We start from the raw sequence: 11,536 nt of genomic DNA on the forward strand, positions 1-11,536 counted from the left end.
TCAATTTCTTTCATGAGTGTTCTGTAGTTCCTAGAGTATAGATCATTAGTTTCTCTTTTTTTCCCAAGTTTTTATTTGAGTTCCAGCTAGTTAACATACAGTGTAGTCGTGTTAGTTTCAGATGTCAAATTAGTGATTCATCACTTACATTCAAACTCATTAGTTTCTTTTTTCTTATGTTTCAAGTTTTAATTAATTAATTATTTTTTTAGTGTTCTGTGATTCATTGTTTGCATATAACACCCAGTGCTCCATGCAATACATGCCCTCCTTAATACCCATCACCAGGCTTATCCATCCCCCCCACCCCCCTACCCTCTGAAACCCTCAGTTTGTTTCCTGTAGTCCATAGTCTCTCATGGTTCATCTCCCGCTCTGATTTCCCCCCCTTCATTTTTCCCTTCCTTCTCCTAATGTCCTCCACGCTATTCCTTATGTTCCACATATAAGTGAAACCATATGATAATTGACTTTCTCTGCTTGACTTATTTCACTTAGCATAACCCCCTCCGGTTCCATCCATGTTGATGCAAATGGTGGGTATTCATCCTTACTGGTGGCTGAGTAATAGTCCATTGTATATATGGACCACATCTTCTTTATCCATTTGTCTGTTGAAGGGCATCTCGGCTCCTTCCACAGTTTGGATATTGTGGACATTGCTGCTATGAACACTGGGGTGCATGTGGCCCTTCTTTTCACTACATCTGTATCTTTGGGGTGAATACCCAGTGGCACAATTGCTGGGTCCTAGGGTAGCTCTATTTTTAACTTTCTGAGGAACCTCCACACTGTTTTCCAAAGTGGCTGTACCAACTTGCATTCCCACCAACAGTGTAAAAGGGTTCTCCTTTCTCCACAACCTCTCCAACATTTGTTGTTTCTTGCCCTGTCCATTTTTGCCATTCTAACTGGCGTAAGGTGATATCTCAGTGTGGTTTTGATTTCAATTTCCCTGATGGCTAATGATGATGAACAGTTTTTCATGTGTCTGTTAGCCATTTGTATGTCTTCTTCAGAGAAGTGTCTGTTCATGCCTTCTGCCCATTTTTTGACTTGATTATTGTTTTTTGGGTGTTGAGTTTGAGAAGTTCTTTATAGATCTTGGATGCCAGCCCTTTATCTGTAGTGTCATTTGCAAATATCTTCTCCCATTCTGTGGGTTGCCTCTTTGTTTTGTTGACTGTTTCCTTTGCTGTGCAGAAGCTTTTTGTCTTGAGGAAGTCCCAAAAGTTCATTTTTGCTTTTGTTTCACTAGCCTTTGGAGATGTATCTTGAAAGAAGTTGCTCTGGCCGATGTCAAAGAGGTTACTGCCTATGTTCTCCTCTAGGATTTTGATAGATTCCTGTGTCACATTGAGGTCTTTCATCCATTTTGAGTTTATCTTTCTGTATGGTGTAAGAGAATGGTTGTTTTGCATGTGGCTGTCCCATTTTCTCAGCACCATTAATTGAAGAGACTGTCTTTTTTCCATTGCACATTTTTTCCTGCTTTGTTGAAGATTATTTGACAGTAGAGTTGAGGGTCCATACCTGGGTTCTCTATTCTGTTCCGTTGGTCTATATGTCTGTTTTTGTGCCAGTACCATGCTGTCTTGGTGATCACTGCTTTGTAATGTAGCTTGAAATCGGGCAACGTGATGCCCCCAGCTTTGTTTTTCTTTTACAACATATCCTTGGCAATTCGGGGTCTTTTCTGATTCCATACAAATTTTAGGATTGTTTGTTCCAGCACTTTGAAAAATGTCAGTGGGATTTTGATCGGTATGGCATTGAAGGTGTAGATTGTTCTGGGTAGCATAGACATTTTAACAATGTTTTAAAAAAAATTATTGTTATGTTAATGACCATACATTACATCGTTAGTTTTTGATGTAGTGTTCCATGATTCATTGTTTGTGCATAACACCCAGTGCTCCATGCAGAACGTGCCCTCTTTAAACCCATCACCATGAGCGCTGTGAAGTGTGCAAGACTGTTGAATCACAGATCTGTACCTCTGAAGCAAATAATACATTATATGTAAAAAAAAAAAAAAAAGAAGAAGAAGATAGCAGGAGGGGAAAAATGAAGGGGGGGAATCGGAGGGGGAGACGAACCATGAAAGACTATGGACTCAGAAGCTTTGCTTTTATTCTTCACTTGGGAAGGTGGGATGTCCATGGATAGTCAGTGCTGAACCTGGAGTGGCATTTGTAGGAAAGCAATGATGCTTTCTGAGAGTATGCACTATAATTTGGTTAATTTACAAAGGAGGCCAGCATGAAGCATGCTCTCATTTATGATTGTGTACGGGGGCTAAGCAGCAACAACCACACAGTGTTGGTAAAAGGGGGCTGGTGAGTCTTGATTTCCTACAGGCCCTCCATCTTTAGAGCTTTACAGGAAAATGTAACATTTTATATCATGGGCAGAGAGTAATACACTTCCTCTTACTCAAGTGACAAGCAGTTTGGATACTTTGATTTCAAAAGATCTATAAAGATGGAAGGCAAATCTGTTTAAGATACATAAGATTTACCAAAATAAGGCTTTTAAGTATCTTTGACCCTTACCTTGCACATTTTTTTTTCCAGCAAGCATATAGGCATTCAGCAAAAAGTCCCTGGGGTCTTGGAGATAGAACAATTACCACCATTAGTGTCATTCTGAGGGAAACAGGAAACAGTGGGAAGAACCTGTGCTCTGCATGGGACACCCAGAGACCACTGCTCCCTGGACAGGCACCCCTCTCCTGGGCCTTAATTCCCTTAAGTGTACAGTGGGGCCACTCGGCCTTTAGCTTCCCCCACTGCTTCATCCTCCTACCATCTGGCCTATGGTAATTTCTGTCTTTCTGGGCAGGTCATACAAGTCAAGAGATGTTACAGTGGGGTTTGTTTGTTTGTTTATTTATTTAAAATCAATTACCCAGGGTATAGTACGTCATTGGTTTTTGATGTGATGTTCAATGGTTCATTGTTTGCGTATAGCACCCAGTGCTCATTGTGTCTCGTGCCCTCCTTAATGCCCATTACTGAGTTACCCCATTACAATGGGGTTTAAATACTGGTGACCTTTGCAGACCTTACCCTGACTATACACATTTTGTTTGATCCATATAGGATTTTAAAACTGGAAGGCTTACATAAAAATCCAATTAGGAGCTTTTTATTAAAAATTGGAGGATTTGTTGGGGCACCTGGGTGGCTCAGTCATTAAGCATCTGCCTTTGGCTCAGGTCATGATCCCAGGGTCCCCTCATCGGGCTCCCTGCTCAGTGGAGAGCCTGTTTCTCCCTCTCCCTCTCCCACTGCTTGTGTTCCCTCTTTCACTGTCTCTCTCTCTCAAATAAGTAAATAAAATCTTAAAAAAAAATTGGAGGATTTGAAAAAAAACTGATACATAAGAGAATATAGTGAAATAATATAGCTAATTCTTTAGATTCTGGGGTGGGTTAAAGCTTGAGATTATGGGCCCCAGATATAATGGTTTCCAAAAATCGCAAATAAGGGATAACCAAACTGTAGATCATTGTATTATTCATGACCCCAAGTTGCAGAAATAAGTAATAAAATTAACTTAGCATTTGCTGATCAAAAGGTATTTATAAAAGAGAGCATTGTTAATAAGGGAATGAAATTCTGGACAACAAATATTTACCAAGCACATCCAACATGTCACTATTTGTCTTAGGGTGGAAACATTAAAGTTTTAAAAAATATTCAAATGGAAAATCAAACACATGAGGTCAACCAAAATGAGGTTCTGATTTAAATAAATGTCATATCACTGTGAGAAAAATGTTGCCCTACTGAAGAGTTTCCCCAGGGCCTCTTTCATGTCCGTGTTCCTAAGGCTGTAGATAAAAGGGTTCAACATGGGTGTGACCACTGTGTACATAAGAGCCACAACGATGTCCTTGTTGATGAAATTGCTTAATTTGGGGAAAAGATACTGCCCAAATATTGACCCATAATACAGAGACACTACAGACAGGTGGGAGCCACATGTGGACAATGCTTTGCCGATCCCCTTGGTGGAAGGAACTTTCAAGATGGTGGCCCCAATGTAGCCATAAGATACCAGAATACATATGAATGGCAGGGTAATGACCACCACCCCTACTGTGAACATGACCAATTCATTGAGAAAGATGTCTGAGCAGGACAGCTTGAGCAGAGCACTAAGGTCACAGAAAAAATGAGAGATGGTGTTAGCAGCACAGAAGGATAACTGGGTGAGGAGAAGGGTGTGGGAAAGGGAGCTGGCACAGGACAGGATCCAAGATATAGCCACTAGTAAGGCACATAACTCTTCCCTCATGATGGTGGTATAATGAAGAGGGTGACATATAGCCACATAGCGGTCATATGCCATTGATGTAATAAGGAAGCTGTCCAGGTCAGTAAAAAATATAAAAAGATACATTTGTGAAATGCACCCTGCATAGGGGATGGATTTGTACTTAGCATGCATGTCCATCAACATTTTTGGGACAGTGACAGATGAGAAAGAGACATCGGTGAAGGCCAAGTGACTGAGGAAGAAGTACATGGGGGTGTGGAGGCGAGAGTCCAGCCTGATGAGCAGGATGATGAGCAGGTTCCCCAGCACTGTGGTCAGGTACATGCCCAGAAACAGGGCGAAGAACATGCCCTGCTGCTCTGGCTGGATGGGGAGCCCCAAGAGGAGGAACTCGGACACGCTGCTCTGGTTCTCCCTCCTCATGATACTCGTTCCTCTGCTGGGAATGAAGAATGGTTGAAAATATTAAGGACTCTGAAATAATCATTTTTAGCAGTCATATGAAAAATACGTATATTTTATTTTGGAAAGTGGGAAACAACCTATTTCTCATATGTTTTTTTATGTTGGCACATAAAGGAATTAGGAAAATTGTTGATGAAGGACTGTTCATGAGAGCCAGCTTTTCTTGGATTAGTGACAAACCAGAATTCTTCCATCTGTGACACTGAGGACCAGACCATGGAATATGATGTCTCACCCATGTTATTGCCCCAAGAATGCTCTGTGATGAGTATTTCAAATCATCAACCACAGCACAGCAAACTTTAGAAGATTTGACTTCAACAGTTTGAATTCAATTGTTAAATTTCAGATGGGAGGTAGATTTTTCAAATAAAAGGATACAAATAGTATTGGCTAAAGAACACTCATCGATACACATACATTTTTATTTTAATTTAGTAGATGGTTCTTTCAGTTCAGTAGAGGGTTCTTACAAAACCCTGAATTATGTTATCCATTCTCCCTACTGCAGCTGAAGAGAGATTTTTTTTTCTTAAAAACCTATATTTCTTTTTAAAAATCTAAATAACTCTCCCTGTTTGAAAACCTTCAAAGGATTCCCATTGATATTAAGATGAAGTATTATAACCTTAGTATGTCTTAAAGACCCTGAAAAATCTGTTTCTCTCTTGCATTTCCAACCTCTTCTCCCTTATCTCCACGTCTCTCACTCTTGCTGACTTCTCTGTTCCAACTTCCTTAGAAAGACATATTTTCATTTGACGTCACTTAGACTCCTTCCCCTTGGTGGTTGTGGGTTTCCTGGGATCCCATATCATGTTGAGAAAGCAAAGATCAGGCTGACTCCCAGCATGTATTTCATGCAAATTATTTATAGTTTATTTTCTACTGACAACATATAGAAGGTTGTGATGATACAACATTTTAAATTACATACCAAGTATATCTTTTTGAATATGCTTCCTTTCCTCCCTGTGCAACATAATAACATCCCATAATGAAAAATTAGGACTATAATCAAAATATGCCAAAAGAAGTGAGTTTTTTTTTTTATTTGAGAGAGAGAATGAGAGAGAGAGAGAGCATGAGAGGGGGGAGGGTCAGAGGGAGAAGCAGACTCCCTGCCGAGCAGGGAGCCCGATGCGGGACTCGATCCTGGGACTCCAGGATCATGACCTGAGCCGAAGGCAGTCGCTTAACCAACTGAGCCACCCAGGCGCCCCAAGAAGTGAGTTTTTAGCTTGTACCCCAAGTTTTCATCTCCCTTTTGGTTATTCCTGTCATCTTCCAACACCTGCTAGTCTGTTGTGGTAAGCAGAAATAATAACCCTCAAAGACGTCCCCATCCTAGTGCCCAGAACCTAGGGATAAAAAGGTACATGACAAGGGAGAGTTAAAGTGCACATAGAATTAAGGTTGTTAATCAGCTGACTTTAAAATGAGATTATCCTGGACTATCTGGGAGGGCCCAATATAATCACAGGTATCCTTAAATGTAGAAGAGGGAAGCAGAAGAATCAGTCAGGAGATTTTAAAATGTTATGCCGCTGGTGTAGGAAATGGGGAAAGGGCCATGAGCCAAGGAATGCAGGTGGCCTCTAAAAACTGGACACAAACAATACGAACCATGAGAGACGATGGACTCTGAAAAACAAGCTGAGGGTTCTAGAGGGGAGGGGGGTGGGGGGATGGGTTAGCCTGGTGATGGGTATTAAAGAGGGCACGTATTGAATGGAGCACTGGGTGTTATGCACAAACAATGAATCATGGAACACTTCATCTAAAACCAATGATGTAATGTATGGGGATTAACATAAGAATAAAAATAAAAAAGGAAAAAAAAAAACTGGACACAAACAGACAAACAGGACATGGCAAGGAAACAAATTCTCCCTTGGAGCTCTCACCAAGGTGTGCCAACATTTCAGATTTCTGACCTCCAGAACTATAGGATAATAAATGCGTGGGTTTTTGAAGCCCCTACCTTTGTGGTAATTTGTTAGAGCAGTAATAGGAAACTAATACACCAATATTGGAAAGATCTCAGGAATGTCTAAATACTCTGGTTATCTGGGTACCAGTATGCAATAAAACACACGTGTCCTTCCCAACTTTCACGTGGTATTCAACAAAATGAAGCAATTGCTTCGCAAAGCTAATTCGTACCTAAATGTAGGGACAGGAGGTTACTGTCTCATTAGAGGCATTTGCCACTAGTCACAAAGGTGACTATAAAACACCCTCTCCCACTCTAGGAAACAAACCGAGGGTTGCTGGAGGGGAGGTGGGGGCGGGGATGGGGTAACTAAGAGATGGGCATTAAGGAAGGCACTTGATGTAGTGAGCACTGGGTGTTATATGCAACTAATGAATCACTAAATTCTACCCCTGAAACTAATAATACAGTATATGTTAACTACACTGGATTTAAATAAAGCATTTTTTTTAAATTAAAAAAATAAAACACCCTTTCTCACATTCAGCAACTGGACTATGTCAGATCTAAAGCAAGTGGAAATTCCTCTGAAGACCTCTTCCCTGTATCTCTTTATCTCTTGGTTCACTTTTGTCTTTTTTATTTTCTTTTTCTTCCTGTCTGTCCCTTCACTTTATCTGTCATTTTCTCCCTCCTTCTCTCCCACTTCTCATTCTCTCTGCCTCTCTCTCTCTGTTCTTCTGTCACTCTGTGTCTCTACTCCTTCTCCGTGCCTCCCTGCCCTCTCTCATTTTAATTCTCTCTTCTCCTCCATGTCAGAATCAGCTTTCTCATTCTTCCTCTTCCATCCCCATATATAAGCCCATATGTGCTGAGAAAAATACCCATTCCATCTCAATACTGACCTTGCCTGCATTTATGATGCAATGTTTGGTAAGTAAATGTGTCCTGAGATTCTCTTTAGGGGATCTAAATATCAGCTTCCAAGGTCCTAGATATTTCTTGGGCACCAACAAGAAAAGGTCCACATTCAGACTCTCACTCCTATCTACCAGCCCCAAATCTATGAATTGAGGAGTATAACTAGCCAAGGAGAGAACCCTAGGGGGTAGGAAGCAGATGTTATAATTTCTAGTTCAAAACACCCAGCAGACTTAGATTACTGGCCCGATTTTCCCCTTGATTCCCCTAGGAAAGATATGCTGTGGCAGGTATGTTAGTGCTGGGAAACTTGGAGAATGAGCCCACAGGGAAAGGCTCTCAAGGCATCTTCAGTCTCCCTTCTGTTCTAGGCTCTGCTTTAATCACATTTCGACATAAAGTAAACTCCAGAGAGGTTAAAAAAAGAGAGAAATTACTGGATCCAACCAGATCCAAACAGAAAGCCAAATGACTGGATGGCCTCTGAGAATTTGGGTAGAACTATCTCCTACACAAAAGGTTCCTGTTGGGAGTCTACCCACCAGGTAACCCAAAGAAAATGGCTTTCTTCTCTTTGGTGATTATTATGAAATGCAAAGTGGGAAGAGACAGGACCTTTTTGGGACAAGGTTTTAGTACTTTCTTGACAAACTTAGGTTTGGTTACATCAAATAAAAATAGTTTTCAAGGAAGAAAGAAAAGAAGGGGGGAAGGGAGAGAGGGAGGAAAAAATAACCCACAAAGAAAACAAACTTGTAAATTGGAAAAAATGTTGATACACACACAATCCAGAAAAATGGACTCAAAGTTTAAAAGCTTCTGAATTGTTGAACACTACATCAAAAACTAATGACGTACTCTATGTTGGCTAACTGAACATAATTTAAAAATTAAAAAAAAAATAAAGCTTCAGGTTCTTTGAAACTGCCCTTTGAAGAAAATGATCATTTACTGTGGCATTAGTCATTCTTTGGAATGAGATATATATGACAAAAAGAGGAGTATTTATACCTTGAGTTAATAATCTTTGAGGGTTTATTTTGGCCTTTTTAAAATTAACATATAATGTATTATTTGTTTCAGGGGTACAGGTTTGTGACTCATCAGTCTCACACAACACACAGCACTCACTACAACACATACCCTCCCCAATGTCCATCACCTAGCCACCCCACCCCTCCACCCCTCTCCCCTCCAGTATTTTGGCCTTCTTGATATCTGGGTTTAGGGGGTGGTAGATAAAAGCAAAGCTTATAGCTGGGCAAGCTTTTTTTCTGGCTCTGATGACCTTGTATTACTGCCACAACTTCATGTACCCCAGAACAAAGGGACTCAGGAGACTGTTTACTCAGAATTGTTGATGACCAACAGCATTCTAGGTAAAAGCCAGAGAAAAAGTGACCAGAATATTGTTGAGTAGCAGCTTAGCAAACTCAAAATATGCCATAAGCTAGCTTGGCTAGGCACTGGACTCACCGGGAGGGACGCAGCAGACACTTGGTGCACTGGGGAGGGAGAATCTATGGAGAGGCAAGTCAGTAGATTGAACAGACAGCAATACTTGAATACAGGATGTAGGGAGCTCAGATACTGGTATAGGAAGCTATACAGGTATTGGTACCAACAGGAGTAGACTGCAAGGCACAGACAAAGCTATGTGAGGTGGGTTTGGACAGATTGAAATACAAGGAGTCAAAATGGAGACCCCTTATATGGAAGTCTGATATGCTACAGACAGAAGAGAGACCTGTGGCAGGTAGCATGGCATAGAAGGCAACAGAGGAGCTTACACTTGGGTGGATGAAAGACAAAATTCTAGCTGGAAAGCAAGGGACAAGTTATTGCACATTTCACAGCACCTTGTAGGACTCTTCAGGTTTTGGAGACAGCACATACCACACCTGGAATACTGCTTTAATTGATTTTTCAAATGACTTGATAGACTGCCAATTTCAAATGGGATCTAAAGCAATAGAGGGCTTTGCAGCTGATTCAGGCTATGGTGCAAGGGAGCCTACTAATTGGATCATCGATGTTGGCAGAACCCATGGTGCTTGCTGGAGGTATCCATGGTAGTTAATGGCACCACATGGAGCCCCTGGCGAAGAGTTACAATGCGGTGTTTCTGGAGCCAGGGGCTACTGGCAAGTTCTTGGGCTTTAGTAGAGATGGAGTGCCTAACCATGGGCCATCATGTGACTGGAGCTGAGTACTGCCAGGCACAAAAATTCATAAGGTCAGGTAGATACAACAGCAAATTTTGCATTAGAAAACAAAAGTAAATTTTAGAAACAGGTGGCCTGGATCCTCATTTCATCTATGTTGTGTTGATGTCTCTCCCTCAGTTCGTACCTATGGCCACCATCTTGAAACATCTGTAACAAGACAGGAGTGGATCTGAACAGTGTAGGAGGTGAATGTACAGTCCCCACTCATAACCATTTATTGGCCCATCTTAGTGCACTCTGGCTAGAACTTCAACTATCAATATTTTTATGTCTTTGAGGGCTTTCTCTGGCCCCAGGAGCCCGGGCTGTCTATAAATGCAGCAGGCTGGAAGTGCCAGAAAATCAACACTCTCTGTTCTCCACAACCACATCCCAGAGGCCCCGATTAAATACAGACAGGAGTTGGTACACAAATAGCCTAGCTCATTCTCCCCTAGGGTGGAAAAATCTGAGGTGAGTTGGAGTCTAGTGTTTTTGCAATGGAATTAGCTTCATTTGCCCAGGTGATAATTTTGTTAAGAGATGTCCTTTGTTTATATAGCCTACTTCCCCTGTCTTACTTTCTCACCCTCCTATTGCTGTCTCCTTTGATCCCCAATAAACTATTTGTCCTTAATTCTTGTTTCAGAGTTGGCTTCCAGAGGAATCCAAGTGAAACAATCTTTTATAATGTGATAGTGATTTTCTATTATAGACTGTTAGAAAACCACATTCTTATCTTCACTATGATTCAGTAAGCATTTTTAAAGTGGATCTAAAGGGCTGGTATCCAAGATCTGTAAAGAACTTCTCAAACTCAACACCCAAAAAACAAATAATCAAATCAAAAAATGGGCAGAAGATATGAACAGACACTTCTCTGAAGAAGACATATAAATGGCTAACAGACACATGAAAAAATGTTCATCATCATTAGCCATCAGGGAAATCCAAATCAAAACCACACTGAGATACCACCTTACACCAGTTAGAATGGCAAAAATGGACAGGGCAAGAAACAACAAATGTTGGAGAGGTTGTGGAGAAAAGGGAACCCTCTTACACTGTTGGTGAGAATGCAAATTGGTACAGCCACTTTGGAAAACAGTGTGGAGGTGCCTCAAAAATTTAAAAATAGAGCTACCTTATGACTCAGCAATTGCACTCCTGGGTACTTACCCCAAAGACACAGATGTAGTGAAAAGAAGGGCCATATGCACCCCAATGTTCATAGCAGCAATGTCTGCAATAGCCAAACTGTGGAAAGAGCCGAGATGCCCTTCAACAGATGAATGGATAAAGAAGATGTGGTCCATATATACAATGGAATATTACTCAGCCATCAGAAAGGATGAATACCCAACTTTTATATCAACATGGATGGGACTGGTGGAAATCATGCTAAGTGAAATAAGTCAAGCAGAGAAAGTCAATTATCATATGATTTCACTTATTAGTGGAACATAAGGAATAGCATGGAGGACATTAGGAGAAGGAGGTGAAAAATGAAGGGCGGGAAATCGGAGGGAGAGATGAACCATGAGAGACTATGGACTTTGAGAAACAAACAGGGTTTTAGAGGGGAGGGGGGAGGGGGGATTGGTTAGCCCTGTGATGGGTATTAAGGAGGGCACATACTGCATGGAGCACTGGGTGTTATATGAAAACAATGGATCGTGGATCACCACATCAAAAACTAAAATAAATAAATAAATGAAAG

General features: G+C 41.1%; 2 protein-coding genes across 4 annotated transcripts in view; one reads left to right on the plus strand and one right to left on the minus strand.

Moving 5' to 3' along the window:
• Positions 1 to 4,710, minus strand: part of LOC118017712 (olfactory receptor 1J2) — a 12,149-nt gene extending 7,439 nt beyond the window's left edge. Inside the window, exon 1 of one of the 2 annotated variants that reach the window (XM_035015869.1) lies at positions 4,217 to 4,710. In XM_035015869.1, the coding sequence (XP_034871760.1) occupies positions 4,217 to 4,710 (494 nt within the window). Of the gene's footprint in view, positions 1 to 3,761 lie in introns of those variants that run through there. The other variant, XM_035015870.1, reaches the window with a different exon arrangement.
• Positions 1 to 11,536, plus strand: part of LOC118017723 (olfactory receptor 1L8-like) — a 224,418-nt gene that overhangs the window by 142,905 nt on the left and 69,977 nt on the right. The window lies entirely within an intron of this gene.

The sequence above is a fragment of the Mirounga leonina genome, unplaced genomic scaffold (assembly GCF_011800145.1).
Source record: "Mirounga leonina isolate KUSES-001 unplaced genomic scaffold, KU_Mleo_1.0 Mir_170, whole genome shotgun sequence".
Classification (NCBI taxonomy): Eukaryota; Metazoa; Chordata; class Mammalia; order Carnivora; family Phocidae; genus Mirounga; species Mirounga leonina.